The sequence below is a fragment of the Syngnathus leptorhynchus genome, chromosome 10, assembly GCF_054491065.1.
Source record: "Syngnathus leptorhynchus isolate UIUO chromosome 10, UIUO_Slep, whole genome shotgun sequence".
NCBI classification, from domain to species: Eukaryota; Metazoa; Chordata; class Actinopteri; order Syngnathiformes; family Syngnathidae; genus Syngnathus; species Syngnathus leptorhynchus.
Window position 1 is genome coordinate 12,354,706 of NC_141204.1, and position 15,487 is coordinate 12,370,192.

The following is a 15,487-nucleotide window of genomic DNA, read 5'->3' on the forward strand; positions in this document are numbered from 1 at the left end:
TCATAGGTGGCAATAGGTGGTTAATACAATAGTCTGGGTGACCGCTCGCATTGATTGTGCCTACACTTTGACTGACACGCGCAAATGTTAATAGATTTGATTTCTCTGCACAATGGATTAGGTCCGTAAATTTGGAATGTGATTCTCTGCCCTACACACGGTGTCGAGGTCAGATAGCATCAGTGACATCAAACATCCTCACACTGGCACGTGTGCGGTTGAGTGAGCCAGCGAGTGCGTGCGTGGAGCAGCGAGTGTGTGTTGCTGTGCTGCTGCAATGGTCACTTTGTGTTGGCTGGCAGTCGTTTTACATTTTGCAGGATTATTCCGTCGCTATACTGACCAATTAGGATTATGCACATGGGAAGCTGCGCTTTACACACGTCCGCGGTGCCAAGGAATCTTATTTTAAATGAAATACCCACAATGACCACTGAGTGTCACTAGAACTCAACGTAGCTGAATTGACCTTTGACCATATTGCTGGCGTTTTTGGATTGAGCTGTGAAATGTTGTCAAACAAGAAATCGGTGTTTGCACTGCTTAATCGACTCACAAAGGTTGCTCCAAATCATTCTTGTCTTTATTTGCGCATGACGGCTTGCCACGTTTCGCACATCGGATGTTCTTGTTTCACATTTATTGATTATTCCCTTGTAACGGTTCAGAGTAGCGTGTTGTTTTCCAGATGGTGACACAGCGGACTTCACCAGGTCTGGACCGTCTTGTCCGACACAAACTTGCCGTGAGGCTCCGAAGCTCCGACAGGAAGCAGAGCCAAGAAGACGGGCGTCTCAGCGCCTTCTTCAGGAGACTTGGGGGCTTTGGAGCCCGCCATGTCAGTGCGCACCCAGCCGGGGCAGCACGCGTTTACCAGGATCTGAACAGAAGCGTTCATCAAGAGGCGTTCCGACAGTCTTGCACATGCATGCTCGTTACCTGATCGTTTGCTCTCTCTTTGGATAGACGTCTCGCGTGGATCATGGACAGAGTCTAAATGAGCAAACACGCAGAAAAACAAGACAACAAAACATCATTAGTCAAGAACCCGTTGAGGTATTACACGTGAGGTATCCCTACAACAGTCCAAATACGTTTGCCCAAAGGCCACTTCTTTTGGACCAAAGCCTTATTTCTTTACTCCACAGGCTTCTGTCATCATTCTCCTTACCTACTCTTCACTTCCTTCATACGTCCCAATACTTTTGTAGAAACCCTGTTTTTCCCCCTTCCATTGAGTTTTAATGAGCCGGAATACGTTTTGTCCTCTTTTCACTAGGTGTCTCTTTACTTATGTCCGATACCCCACTTACACGTTTTGTTCTTGCGCATGTCTCTGTGATTTTGTCCAAACTTCTTGTTTTTCTTCACTTCACCTGACTAATTTTGATTATAGGGCAGGTTTTCATTGACTGTTGGTTGCCATTTCCTGTTCCCCTTGCTTCCCAATACTTTTGTTACCACAATTTCTTTCCCCACATTTTCTGTCCCAGTCCTGTCTCCCCTGACATCGTCTAAACATCTCACTGCAGGTGTCCCAGTACTTTTGTCTCCTCTCCGCTCTTTATTACGTTTTATGTGTCCAAATAATTTTGTCATCACGCCAACTTTTCTTCTCTACTCACATCCTGTAGGTGTCCCGCCATTTTTATTGTGTGTCCCAAAGTTTTTGTCCAAATTCCAATCCCCAAAACTCTTTCAAATGGTGGCGTGCGGTACCGTCACGCCAATCTTGGAGACTCCATAGGCCGTGTCGGGCCATCCCGCCTGCTTGTGCCGGTCGTCCTTGGCGAGCTCGACGAAGCGCGTCATGAGTGTTGTCAGCTCGTCTTCGGTGATGTCGTCACTGCGGAAACGTTTCTGCAGCTCCTCGCTGCACTTGTGCAGACTGCGCACACTCACAAAGCTCGACACGTTCACTACGCGGCCTGAAAAAGGCAGAAGATGACCACAGCGCGGAGTTTCAAGGAACTCAGACCTTCAATGTGAGCTCAGAGAAGCGTGCGGCTCCGTACCTCCGCATTTGATGAGCGGCAGGAAGTGGGTCAGCATGTCCCGTGTGGCAAAGTAGTTGGTCCGCAAGGTCACCTCGGCCTGCGTGCCAAACGGCGCTGGGTCGGCCCCTGAATGTGGACGGCAAAAAGGAACACTCAACAAAAAGACAGAGTTAGTACTTTACTGGTTAAACGGCATTTCAAAGCTGTGTGTGGGAATTAGCGAGATGCCCCATAATGGAAAACGGGCGCATTTTTCACACTACAAGTCGCACAAGTCAAAAAGAAGGGAGAAGGAGAAAAAACGGAAAAAAAAAACGATTGATCCGATTTTCGAGGGAAATGTTTTGAACTAGAACCAAGAGCAAGGAGAGTGAAGCTCAGACCGGCAACCACAATCCTTGTGCCGAAAGGCTGAATCTCACTAAGCGGCAAATATTTGCAAGTGTGTGCACATGGGTTTGGGTCGCCAACAAATTTTGTAAATTAAGTTCAAGGTTTCTTTGCGACGAGTTACCTTTAAAAGCAATGCCGGCGTTGTTGACGAGCACATCCACGCCGCCGTACTTTTGTTTGAAGAAGTCGGCAGCTTTCGCGATGCTGCTGATTTCATTGATGTCCAACTGGTGGAAGTTGACTTTCAAACCCTCTGCTCTCAACGATGCTGTGGCCTCCTCCCCACGCCCCCTGCCCAGAAGGGAGGATGGGTTAAAATGATTTTTGAAGTTGAGGTGGCCACATGTGCGGCGTGTGAAAAAACGTACTCATCCCTAGCGGTGAGGTAAACGTCTCCCTGGAATTCCTTGCACAGCGCCTGCACAATGGCCTTGCCGATGCCTTTGTTGGCCCCCGTTACCACGGCGACCCTGCTGGACATCTTCTGGGTCAAGTCGATATGAGGAAAGACAAATGAATGAAAACAATTCATCTGTCCTTTAGTTCGGCTGCGGTGAAATCCAAAGTAATCCCCGGATATTGCAGCACTCGTGTGACTTTTTCTTGAACCAATCATGTTTAAAATGAGCCACACAGCATTTTACTGTCCTTTGATTGGGTGGGCACAGCAACACTTGCTACTAGCAAAATGTTTGATGTTTTAACGGTTTGATGAATTGAAAATAATTGTTTTTCAAATTAATTGACTACTATTTTGACAATAAATGGGGCTGTAGAAAAAAACTTAACTCCGAAAATATCTTGAAAGGTGCACCTGATTACAATTAAAATGTTACATCCAAAGAGAAACTTTGCCCATTCCAGCAACGCCCAGATTTGCTGAGTCATGGTGACTGCTACCCTTTGTATAAGAAAAACACGACTGTCGATCAATTTAACAGATTATGCATCAGAACGTCAAATAAGTGACAAACTGTTTGTAACAATGGCACAATTTATCTGTTTGCGTGTCGAAAATGTTTTGACAGTTTTTTTAATCTCTTTTTGATCCGAACATTTTTTTTATCTAAACAATGTGCATCTAAATGCAATAGTAGTTGACCGCAGAAAGATATAGAAATGAAATTAAAGTGTTTAAGTGCGCGTATCGCCAGTTCACTTAAAGAACTTTGAGCCCGACACATTCTTTGCATTTGGACAACTGCTACAGCGGGAAGAAAAAAAAACAGGAAAAGAACCGCGGCCATGAAACACATCATTTACATTTAGAATTTGCTCGCATGAAACCATCCGATCAACGAGCACGTTTGATCTTACTTTAGCTTACCCAAAAGGACCCGACCCTCCACTAAAATAACGTCATCGGCATGTTTGACACAACTATGATTTCACTTATTCGACGTTATTTTAAAACGTGCAAATATAAACATTTAGTCGATCATATTTTGTGCATTTGCAGAATTGATCATTAGGCTTTGGTTTCTTACTTGTAATTGTTATGATGTGCAACGGAGAAAGACTGCTGGATTGCAACCGCGGAAGCAGACGAGAAGCTGAATGCACTTCTGCGCAGTCTCAGTGCGCAGACAAGGACATCCCCCAGGTTATGTTTATTTATTTATTTCTTAATTTATATGGTTTCTTCTTCATTCACACACACATTCACACCGTCATACGTGGGAATCGAACTCACGGTGTCGGCACACAAGACAAGCAAACCTGCGTGAAGCTGGCCCCCCCACACACGCAAAATTTAAGGAAAATAGTCTTTTTCGTTTGTGCTTCGTTTGTGCTGGTTTGTGCAGCAACGATTTTCGAGTTATAAAAGGTTATTTTATAGGTCATCCAGAGTTCACTCAGCCCCCCCTTTTTCTCCAAATTGACCCAAAATTGTACCGTTCGTTTGTGCTTCGTTTGTGCTGGTATGTGCAGCAAAAAGTTTCTTTTGTGCTGTTCCGGTTTCGTAGATATTAGACATTTATTTCTATCGCGATGACGTCACCGTATTTCGTCGCGAATGTCAATCTCTTGGAATGCTCCTGATGCAAGACGAATACAAGGTAAATATGTTCTTAGCCTTTTTTTTCTCTTTTTAGCTTACAGAAAACTTTCACTGCGGGAAATGGCTTTTAGTGCGAGGATATTTCTGTAATTATGTTTTTATCGTGCTCATTGATTAATTTCCTTGTTATCAATAAGCCTATCTGATAATTTATTTCAATTACATCTGACGTGAAAAAGGTTCACCGCAACCTAAATTACCTGGTGAGTCTATGTCTGTTCCAAAACATTAATTAATGCAACAATTAATACATGTATGTGAAGTTGATGACAGCGAGAAAAAGAAACTTGAAAACGTGAAAAAAATAACTATTTTTCAAAGGGAACCTTATCAACACTTTTTTTTTCAACAAATCAAACAATGCATCACCACACTGTGTAGAACACAGCATGTGGGAAGATCTTAGTATTTACTGATGCTGCTTTCACTCCACTTCCCAGGTCATTATAGATCTCCCAGGCATATGCAGTCCTCCTGCAGTATGCCACATAATGCCCAAGAGAATCCTGGGTCGGTCGAACAAACGAAAATGTTTGCTGCACAAACCAGCACAAATGAAGCACAAACGAACGGTACCATTTTGGGTCCATTTGGAGGAAAAGGGGGGGCTGGGTGACGTCATCGCTATAAAATAAATGTTTAATATCTACGAAACCGGAGCAGCACAAACAAAACTTTTTGCTGCACAAACCAGCACAAACGAACGGTACCATTTTGGGTCCATTTGGAGAAAAAGGGGGGGCTGGGTGAACTCTGGATGACCTATAAAATAATCTTTTATAACTCGAAAATCGTTGGTGCACAAACGAAAATTTTTGCTGCACAAACGAAGCACAAACGAAACAGACTATTTTCCTTAAATTTTGCGTGGGTGGGGGGGCCAGCTTCACGCAGGTGACAAGCAAATGTACCCCTAGAGTCACTGTAGGGCCTACACCATCAGCGACTCCCTCCCCCAGCTTCTACACTACCAGGGAATGATCCTGCGGAAAGCCTCGACGAATGGATTAATATGTGGACGTAGCTCTGATTAATAAATACCGCTGTTGCATAATATACACGATAGTGACTGCTTTTACGTCGTTGTTCTTGGTTTGTTCTTCAGTCAGCGTTGTCTGACGTAATGTATGGGAACGTGCTGCCGTATCCTGGCCAGATTTTGAAAACGCAACCTCGGGATCTATTTTAAAAGGTGCAGTACCCTTTTTGGTTGCCATGGTAGCAATGCGTTAACTGTAGCGCCCAGCTCATGAGTTACGTTAAAAATTCACAGCTCAGCTCTGTTTGATGGAATTCAATGTGAATGTTTGTTTTGTAATTTGCCATCAGTCAGCTGTCTCTCTTCAGTCACACATCCCCGAGGGCCCTCCACCAGGCCTCATCTGCAACAATCCTCGGAAGTGACACGCTCTCACGCCTTGGAAAAGTCATCTAGACAGGAACACTCCCTTCTGCTGCACTTGAGTGAGCTCGGCAAATCTGGCAATATCAATGGAAGACAATCGACTCCAATTGCTGCCAAGAATGCTTTATCTTTCTTTTGTAGGCCAGACAAGCAAAACGGTTTGAACTGTCTCTTATGTTTTGTGTTGAAATGTGAGCAAATTTGTTGTTGTTCATTTCTTCCTCAATCATATGAAGGATGTTGAACTTGTCTTTCAATGTCTTCTCTCCATCAAGAGCGTGACAGGAAGCGGCATCGTGGATTTCCTGCGTCCTTATCGCACCACAGGAAGAGGATGAAGATGGAGGGAGAGAAAAAGGACCATGGATTTGTTCCCAAGGAGGAAGGAACAAGGAGTTAGGCTCAGGAGCAGCAGGAGGAGGAAATGCCTCCAGATATCAGGTGACAGCTTTGAGTACAAAGGCCTCTGAGAACTTTCTTTGGGTGAAGTCCCCCACCTCTAGAGAGCGCCGTCACCAGAACGTGAGTCATTTGCCTTGGTCATAATAGACCAGGAGAAGTTCTCGCTTGACTTGGACCAGTAGACTGGCTTGTGAAAATGCAACTGCATTGTGGCATTTTAATTTTTTGCATCATCTTTAGTAGAGCAGCAAGTGACAAATGAACCAAAGAAATGACCCAAGTTTGACACCATCTCAACATTGTAAACAAGAAACAGTTGTTAATGGGAACTGAACTTGCAACGATGGCACAAATGCAACTGGCCAAGAGCAGCATCTTGTCTCGTCACCTTCAACTTCCAAAGCTAAAACTTGAACATCTTGAACGTTAGCTCGCGATAAAATTTCTTATAATGTCACTTCCTGCGTGGGCGTGACCTCCCCCTCCTCTCCTGCCTCTCCCGCTGCCCCTCCTCCTTGGTTTTAAAAGAAGGTGGCAGGCGCACGAGCCCCCACTCATTCAAGCAGCAGTCATGAGATCCGTGAAGGTTCTGCTTGTGCTTCTGGCCTTTGTGCTGAACACTCGTGGCGACGTGAGGACCAGAGACCCAGAGGTGGAGCGGGAGGAGGACGAACAAGGGGATTGGGGGGGCACGGTAAGCGTCATAGGTGCCACCAAGGAGACCCCCCCTATAGGAGGGAACTACCCAGCCCGAAGCGGGTGAGTCCATTGAGTCGACAACAGCATCCTCAGGGTGTTGTGCGTTTTTGGACCACGGGAACTGCTCCCCGTTGATTGCGCAATAGACTTTGGCATGTCTGTCAGCATCCGATCAGGATGTTCTTTTGTTCGCACTGTCCAGGACGACGCTGTTAGTGATGAATCTTTCATGCCCATTTTGCAACTTGGAACCCAAACGTTGTTGTTTGCTGACATTCCAAGCGTGTGGCGCCACGACTGTGAGGAAGCAGGAAGTCCTTGCATGTTTTGACTGCTGGCGTCTCTCGCTCACGATTGCCACCCACGGCGAGGCTTTATGAGCCTCCCCCCGGGTATTAGACGGGCCCGCCCGTCACAGCGCTTGATGCAGCTGCTCTTGCCGTGGGGGTTCGTCAGGTCGAATTTGTGCTCCAGCTCCACCCTCGGGTCAACTTGATCCTGAACTTGGACAGTCTAGTGGTGAGCACGTCTGCCTCACAGTTATCAAGTCCCCGTTTGATTCTGTTGCGGAGCCTTTCATTTTTCCTCGTCCCACCTTGCGCAAATTGCATGTTTGCGTTCTTGAAAACAAAATATATCCGGAGGAGTGGATGTGAGTGGGAGCAGTCCAGGGTCAATTGGTCTCCAGCTCAGCCCCAACCGTAGTGAGCAGAAGTGCAATCCAGAATGGAGCCTACAAACCCCCCGCATTCTTCTCAAAACACTGATGACGTTTCCAGTCATTGGAGGGAGGGGAGGAGCTCACTCGTGTGTTGACTTGTGCGTCACTGCGTCAGGTGTTTGGACGAAATACCAAGTGTGGATGTTGCCGCGACCGACGTGTTTTGGAGGTGCCTCGTGGAGGACACTCCAACCTTGAGGAATGTACGGAAACCCCAAAGGACTTCGTGTAGCTTATGCTGGCTTCCAAAGGGTGACACACACTCAGCCACTAGAAGATGACAGGAAATTGTCTCCCGCTTGATCTCTACAGGAAAGCAACATTGTAAACAGTGACATTCCTCTACTTTCTCAGTCAGCGGACTTTGAATGAAAGCAAAGTTTGAAATGCTGAAGCAGCAGCTTCTACTCTGCCGAACCCATGAAAACTTTTGTCGAGTGATTTGAGTGTAGGATTGTTCCTCCCCGTGATGCCCCTCCAAAAGGAAGCACCAGAAACAATGGAGGAATAAAAGTCCGAAGTCACGTGTTTCCCCATTGACCGTTTAGCCAAGCTGTTCAAACTATATGCAGCGTTTGGATCTGAGTGTTACCGCCATAATCACAATGAACCCCTGCAAATGCTTTTCACATGTGCCTTTTGCAGGAACTGGTGTGCATTTGTGCAGAAGCGTATGGTCACAGTGGCGGCGGCGTGCGGGACGGAGAAATACACCATCAAGTCCCAAAGTCCGTGTCCCAGCGGAACACCGTACTGTCATCTGGTCATGTAAGCCTCGCAACCACAAGGCGCCTGCGGCTCGGCGCCCCAAACCTCGGCAGCAGAGACTCGCGCTCCTCCACGCTCTCGCTGTGCGTGCATGTGCACAGGTACAAGCTGTCCACTCGGCCGCTCTACAAGCAGGAGCGGAAAGTGACCACGGCTCTGTTGTGGAGATGTTGTCCGGGTCACGGAGGAGACAACTGCGACGACACGGGTGACTTCTTCTCTTACGTAGCATCATCGTCATGGCAACAAGCTGTCAATATCGATTGCCTGCTGTTATTGTGATTTGTGCTCGGTGATTGGCTGAGACAAATCACACGGGCCCGTTTGAAAACACAATTACGGATACGACGTGTCCTTCAAGATGATTGGGGTCCATTTCCGTCATTTTAGAACCGTTTACTTTCGGTACTTTCGGTACTTTAACGAACGGTCAAATTGTTGAAAATGAACTTTGAGGTTTCTCAAGGTTTTCTTTGAGGACCAATACTATTTTGCCGCCATCCCGTATTTTAGGAGGCAGTTAGTCATCGTATTACCATCAAGGTACTATTATTCACCTAAAACGTTTCGTGTACACTTTATTCAGCGATTAAAATAGATTTTTTAAGGAAATGTATTTTCTGCCTGTGACATTGACACGAACACACACACACACACACACACGCATGGGTCAGTCAAAACATGGGGCTAAAAAAGTCTCTCTGAACAGGGCGTTTGTTTCCATCCATCCATTATCTGTACCGCTTGTCCCCACGGGGGTCGCCGGCATGCTGGGGCCTATCCCAGCCGTCATCGGGCAGCAGGCGGGGGACACCCTGAACTGGTTTCCAGCCAATCGCAGGGCACACAGAGATGAACAACCATTCGCACTCGCACTCACACCTAGGGACAATTTGTAGTGCCCAATCGGCCTACCAAGCATGTTTTTGGGACGTGGGAGGAAACCGGAGTGCCCGAAGAAAACCCACGCAGGCCCAGGGAGAACATGCTAACTCCACACAGGGAGGGCCGGAGGTGGAATCGAACCACACCCTCCTTACTGTGAGGCGGCCGTGCTAACCAGTGCGCGACCGGTCTGCCGGCGTTTGTTTCCATTGGGTTCTATTTTAAATTCTGTTGCTTTTCCCTTTGTCCCCAACTTGAGTCTTGAGTCTATCCGGATTTGGTAGCAGTTTAATTTAGTACAGACTTCTTTTGTGGGAAAGAGTAACATTTGCTTGGAGTCCGGAGGAGGATGTCCTGAAAAGGAGCCGGATGTCAAAAAGACTTCCTGTCAGGCCTTTATCGGGCGCTCACTAGCTCGTGGTTGACCAGATTTCGAAACAAACTAAATGGGAACATGTCAATTTGTCTTTGACAGTGGCTGATGCACAGAACGACTCGATGAGCTCTGAAGTCCAGAGAGCGGCCGCCTTTCCCCTCCCTGCTGGTATGGATGAGCGGTCGCCAATCACGGTCGCCCGTCGCGGTCGTTCATCTCGGTCATTCGTTTCGGTCGCCCATCATGGGCGTTCATCGCAATTGCCCATGGCAGTAGCCCATTGCGGTCGCGTTACATTTGGACAAAGGAGCACTTCTCTCGCATTCATACCTCTCGCTAGATGTCTTGTGCTTGGGAAATAATGAAAATGTCTGAAAAGTCAGAAGTAACCCGATGTGACCCGCTCGCTCCCACCACACCTCTGATTCAAAGCACTTCCTGACCCAAAGTCATCCACTTTTGCAGAGGCGCTGGACACAATCTGAGGAACTCCAAGTCATAAAATACAGCCAGCATGACTCCATGAGCAAGTTCTTTTGCTTTTTTTTTTTGCTTTTGTTTTTTTCACGATTAAGGCCAGCCTGATCCTGCACTATTTTCAGACCCCGATTACAGGCGGGTGGTTTTTCAATGTGAACGCCTCCATTCCCAAAAGTCAGCCTTGAACATTTGATTTTGACCTAAACAGCACCTTGGACCGTGCGCGCATCCCTGCTGATATCTTAACTTGCTCAAGGCCAGACTACTTGCATCTCAAACTTGTGATTGCATGCTTGTCCGTACTCCTATGCTCAAAGAATTAACTGCCGGTAGTTGCTTTCAAGAGTCGACTTGAGCCTTAAACTGCAAGTCTGCACTTATGCAACCAGTTTGAGGTCCACTTCAATACTTCTCCTTGCCGTGCAACTGCCTGACAATATCAACGTTCCCTTAAGCTAATGTCACAAGTGGGATTCGAACCCCCGCCGACAAAGTGGACTACAATATGAACCCTAACCCTGGGGTAGGATGAAACCTCCGACTGTTTCCGAAACTATGATCAGCTCCTGCCTGCAGCATATTATGTCCTCAGTATACATATAGCATGTGAAGAAAACATAGGTACACATGAAATGTACACACGTATAAACTGGATCTGTCTTTCAGGTGTACTTCCCCAGCAACAGCACAGCGACCCAAACAGAGAGCAGAACGACCACCAGGGCTCAGTCAACATCAGCTACGCTCAGCTTCCCGTCCGTGCAAACAATCGGGTCCACTCTCAACACCACGATCCCGCCTATGGACCAAAGCAAGACAGCGCTCAAGACCCTGTATACAGACCAAACCAGGACCGTGCTCAAGATCTCGCCTACAGAGCAAGTCAGGACCACGCTGAAGATCCCACCCACGGACCAAATGGAGACCACGTTCAGCATCAGGCACATGTTGCGCATCAGGACCACGCTCAGCTTCCAAACCAAGTTTTGCAGCCTGTCCAAGTTCAAGATCAGGACTCCACACAGCAGCCTTCCCACGTACAGTATCCCGTTCAGGTCCAGGATAGGGACCCTGCTCAGAATTCTTCCCATGTCCGTGTCAAGGACGGCAACTTCACACAGCGACCCGTTCATGTCTGGACTCAGGAACACATGCCACAACCTGCCAGAGAACCCGAGCAGCCAGAGCACCTTCGTCCCGGTAAGTGCGAATGTACCAAATGTTTGCTTGACATCCTCTTCTCATTTAACAAATAGACGAATTCGGGTGCCGGTGCGCTCGTTGCTTTTTTGCGCACTTCACGGGAATATGAGTGGAATCAACGAGTGGCTCGTCAGGCAAGCGGACAATCAAATTACTGCGAAGCGGGTCTCTAACAGAACCGCTTTCCGAGTCTCATCGCTACTCACCATCTGTCAGATTTTTAACTAGGGGTTGAAATTGTCTTTTTTTTTTTCAAAGAATAAAAATCACAAAAGAGGAAAACTTTTCTCAAGATCATAATGAAAATATTATGAATCAAGGCCTTTTTGTGTACTCTTCAGGCGCATACGAGGATGCGGAGCCAGCGTCTGGTTCCACAGTCCCCGCAGCGCAGGTGGCTCTCCCCCACGTGGTGGCGCTGCTGACATTGCAGCTGCAGCCTTCCCTGCAGCTCTTCAACCGCTCGCTGGAGCAGCTCAGCCGGCGGCTGGACGACCTGACCCGAGACGCGGCCGAGTTGGAGGCCGCCCGGCGCCGGGAGCGGGCTGAGCGTGCCGACTATGAACGTCGACTCGACGCCAGGGTGGAGCAGAGCGTCCAGCAGGTGGTGACGCTGCGGAGGCGGCTGGAGAGCTCCCTGCACTCCCAGCAGGCGATGCTGCACCACAACATCAGCAACGTCAAGAGCCACTTTGCGGTATCGTTTCCTTTCTCCGACTTTTAGGAGTCTTTTTTGAGCCATGAGCTTTTGCAAACCTGATTTGTGGCTTTTCACACCGATGACTTTTGGACTTGTTGCCGTCAGGTCAGGCTGCAGGCCATGAACACCACCTTGGCAGAGCTCAAGCTGGATCAGGAGGTGGGGCGTGAGCAGGAGCAGGGAGAGCAACAAGAAGCCAAAGTGGAGGCACCCCTGGGGGAAGTGCGGCCGGCAATATCGCAGACATCAGCCGTGCAGGAGGCCATCGAGCGTCTGGACAACATGGTGCTCAACACCATCGTCAGGGTTAGCCGCCCATTCCTTTCTGTTTTGGCGCCACCTACAGCTCGAGCTAGTCACTTTTCATCTACTTTTTGACTTTTAGAATTTGTAAACGTGGTAAATGTTGTCTTTCAATTTTTTTGATTTCCAGTCTTACTTTTTTGTCACTTCTTTTTACCATTATGACTTCTTTTTTCTTCACTCTTTGTCATGCACATTTTGGCTGTTTCTGCTGCTGACCTTTGACTATTCCTTTCATAGTTTGACTCGCTGATTTGTTTCCAAACGCGGCGTGGCTTCTCGTCTTTGCTATCCGCAAGGCAGTACGGCGTTTGTGTTGCCCGTTCAGGTGGACGAGCTGGCGGAGGACCTGGCAAAGACTCGGGGCGGCGTCCAGCAGCTGCGGCGTGACGCTGGGGCACTGGGCGAGCGCCTGGAGGGCACGGCGCGCAGCAGCCAGGTGCTATTTATGGAGACAGGCCTGGAAGTGGAGGCGGCCAAAGTGGCGGTGCTGGAGCGTGTGGAGCAGCTGGCGGGCAACCTGAGCCAGCAGGGCCGGCGGCTGCACGAGATGGACGTTGACGTGGACTACCTCTACAGCTTCCTCTACAAGAACAACACGTCGTCACTTTCGCCGTCCCAGTGTGACTGTGGCCATCTCAACGAGGCGCTGGCCCTGCTGGAGGTGGGCGTGACCAATGCCACAGAGCTGGCCAATGAGAACCGTCAGACTCTGGAGGAGTGGGACCGGGAGGCGGCCGTGGAGGCGCTCCAGAGAGGCTTGCAGCAGGTATGATGGCGTAAGGAGCGGACGTCCGCTGTGGCCAGTGCGTGTGGAGCATGTCTTGCTTTGCTGTCATCTTGTGCCGCTGTGAAACGTTATAAAAGACTGCTTGGCTTGTACTGATCATCGTATTTTGCAAATTTGCCTTTGACTTTTTAACTGTCTGACAATTTGACTTGTGTTTTCCTTTTGGGTGGGGGGGGATTACATTTTACTTGGTGGGATGAGAGGACTTCTACTGTTTGCCTTTCCACTTGAGTATATTTTTGATGATTCCCCTTAAAGGAAGTCCTTTCACGATGTCTTAACCACACAACATTCATTCAAGGGGGCCTTTGTGGTTTACGTGCTCCAATTGTCATATTGTCAGGTGAAGGAGTGGATGACGTCAGAGCAGAGGCGGACAACGGCTCTGGAGTCGAGCGTGCGGCGCCTGAGCGTCCTGTCGCTGGAGGACCGGGACGGCGCCCCAGAGGCGTCCGATGGGAAGCTGTGGGGGGAAATGAAGCGTACGTCGGCCGAGATGAAGCGTCTGTCAGCGTCGTTCAACTCGCTGGTGAAGGACGCCACCCGCCACAACGAGGTCCTGGAGACCCTGCTGGGCGAGGAGGTCCTGGAGTTCCTGGAGTGGCCCGTTCTGGACCAGGAGGCGCACTCCATCCCGGCACTCAAAGAGCACCTGAGGGTCCTCGAGCAGACGCTGGGTGGTCGCAACCTGGCCGCCCACACAGGCAATGAGCCGGGTACGGTTGGCTTCTGACGAGTCTCAGATGTGCTTGTGCATCTCCAAAAAATGCAACATAGTAATAGTGTGTGCGGTTGGTCACCCATCACTAAAGTGCGGTTGCTTATTGCGGCTTCAGTGGAGGGCTGATTTTTCCTTTTTATCCGCTGCCAATAGTTTCAAGGTTGTAACCCAAAACTATTGTCACCCATGACTGGTGGTTTAGGCCGAGAGTGCACGTATATGAAGTGCGTCTGTTTGGCCATTGAGCAAGCTGCTGATCCTCACCAGGGTGGATGAAACTTGAAAATGAAACAGTAGCGTCAACACATGCTTGCGATTGTGGTGGTCTCGAAGGAAAATACGTACTTTCCAACTTTTACTTTTTGACCATTTTGATGTTGATTTTTACTGCTGCCATCACCTTTGACTTATAACTTTTCACTGACTTTCTCTTTTCGTGGTTGACTCTGGCTTTTGCCATGCTGCCGAAGTGGATTTATGTGTGAGCGCCATAAGCATGCATGGCCCTTGACTTTGAGCTGGTCATCGCAGGAGATGCGAAGGAGGCGCCCTCAGTGGTCGAGCCTCCGTCCCGGTGGCTGGGCGGTGCTGCGAGGAGCCGAGCAACACGAAGAACGTCTCGGGAGCATCCGCAGCGGTCTGGAGGAGATAGCGGTGACCTGCAGAAGCTGGAGAGGAGTGTGGAGAAGCTGAAGACATAGCTCCTCCAAATGGCCCTGCTGCCGGGATGCCGTCCATGGCAAGGAGGTGGCGCGGCTCAAGTGAGGCCCACACAAACACCTCGGGACCTTCCAGAACTGAACTTTATTACATTTTAAATTGTAGATGAATTATTACTATTATCATTCATCAATTTTCTAGATTGCTTCATCCTCACGAGGGCGTAATGGGGCGTATCCCAGCAGTCTTTAGGCGAGGGACACCCTGAAAGGGTTGACAGCCAATTGCAGAGCACACATCGAACAACAATTTGCACCTATGGACAAATTGGAGCGCTTAATTAGCCTACCATGCATGTCTTTGGAATGTGGGAGGAAAGCGGAGTACCCTGAATCAAACCCATTACCTCTGAACTCTGAGGCGGACATGCTAACCAGTCGACCACCGTGTTGGCTATTATTGTGTGAAGGCCTTCGCCTTCACACTTATGTTATTCTTTATTATTATTATTATTATTATTACTATTAAAACCTGACCTAAAACCCATGCTAGAGAACAAAACAAGGGCAAATCTGAAATGAGTGAAAATGTGTTGACCGGTATTACGGTTCCGGTCCTGGTTTGGTCCACATGTCAGAAAATTAGCAAAGAAATGAATTATTGTGTTCCACAATAAAATCAGATGTTTGCAATTGTCTTCAATACATCGTCAATATGTGTCAATATGTGTAATTTTACTAACATGACTGATAATTTTGACTGAACTAAAAAAAGTTCAGGGTGAACGTTCTGACTGACCTCTTTTTGTGTTGCGAGAGCCTTTGAGGTTTTAGGAGCGTTTTGCACAACTAGTTTTTTAATGACCTGCAGGAGGCAGCATAACAATCCGGCGCTCGAGACTGACGAAGCAGAAGAAGCGAAA

At 48.3% G+C, this 15,487-nt stretch overlaps 2 protein-coding genes across 11 annotated transcripts; one reads left to right on the plus strand and one right to left on the minus strand.

The window, feature by feature from the left end:
- Positions 1-565: 565 nt before the first annotated feature.
- On the minus strand, positions 566-4,027 carry cbr1 (carbonyl reductase 1). Of its 3 annotated transcripts, none has more exons than XM_085921591.1 (7): positions 3,878-4,027; positions 2,759-2,874; positions 2,512-2,681; positions 2,016-2,123; positions 1,720-1,928; positions 940-993; positions 566-880 (listed from the first exon to the last, which is right to left on the minus strand). In XM_085921591.1, exons 2-7 carry the CDS (start codon positions 2,869-2,871, stop codon positions 707-709), a joined length of 828 nt encoding a protein of 275 aa, XP_085777717.1. In that variant the 5' UTR covers positions 2,872-2,874; positions 3,878-4,027; the 3' UTR covers positions 566-706. The 3 variants fall into 3 exon arrangements, with proteins under 3 accessions (XP_085777717.1, XP_085777718.1, XP_085777719.1); XM_085921592.1 differs by having other exon boundaries at positions 2,759-2,871; positions 3,878-3,997; XM_085921593.1 differs by having other exon boundaries at positions 2,759-2,885; positions 3,878-3,980.
- A 327-nt stretch (positions 4,028-4,354) lies between these two features.
- On the plus strand, positions 4,355-15,267 carry LOC147050489 (multimerin-2-like). Of its 8 annotated transcripts, XM_085921585.1 has the most exons (13): positions 5,391-5,644; positions 5,782-5,916; positions 5,999-6,048; positions 6,133-6,298; positions 8,325-8,447; positions 8,549-8,655; positions 9,808-9,876; positions 10,855-11,388; positions 11,733-12,088; positions 12,197-12,397; positions 12,723-13,163; positions 13,528-13,900; positions 14,437-15,267. In XM_085921585.1, the coding sequence occupies exons 4-13, from the start codon at positions 6,282-6,284 to the stop codon at positions 14,604-14,606; spliced, it is 2,391 nt and encodes a 796-aa protein (XP_085777711.1). In that variant the 5' UTR covers positions 5,391-5,644; positions 5,782-5,916; positions 5,999-6,048; positions 6,133-6,281; the 3' UTR covers positions 14,607-15,267. The 8 variants fall into 8 exon arrangements, with proteins under 8 accessions (XP_085777706.1, XP_085777711.1, XP_085777710.1 ...); XM_085921580.1 differs by lacking the exon at positions 5,391-5,644 and adding an exon at positions 4,355-4,450 and having other exon boundaries at positions 5,999-6,015; positions 6,185-6,298; positions 8,325-8,655; XM_085921584.1 differs by having other exon boundaries at positions 5,782-6,015.
- Positions 15,268-15,487: the final 220 nt, after the last annotated feature.

Coding starts and splice junctions, on each gene's coding strand:
- LOC147050489 (XM_085921580.1), top strand. CDS start 4,408: ATGTCAATCTCTTGGAATGCTCCTGATGCAAGACGAATACAAG. Junction 6,299..8,324: donor GAAATGCCTCCAGATATCAG/GTGACAGCTTTG, acceptor TGCCTTTTGCAG/GAACTGGTGTGCATTTGTGC. Junction 11,389..11,732: donor GCCAGAGCACCTTCGTCCCG/GTAAGTGCGAAT, acceptor TGTACTCTTCAG/GCGCATACGAGGATGCGGAG.
- cbr1 (XM_085921591.1), bottom strand. CDS start 2,871: ATGTCCAGCAGGGTCGCCGTGGTAACGGGGGCCAACAAAGGCATCGGC. Junction 2,124..2,511: donor CGCCGGCATTGCTTTTAAAG/GTAACTCGTCGC, acceptor GTCCACATTCAG/GGGCCGACCCAGCGCCGTTT. Junction 1,929..2,015: donor GCCGCTCATCAAATGCGGAG/GTACGGAGCCGC, acceptor TGCCTTTTTCAG/GCCGCGTAGTGAACGTGTCG.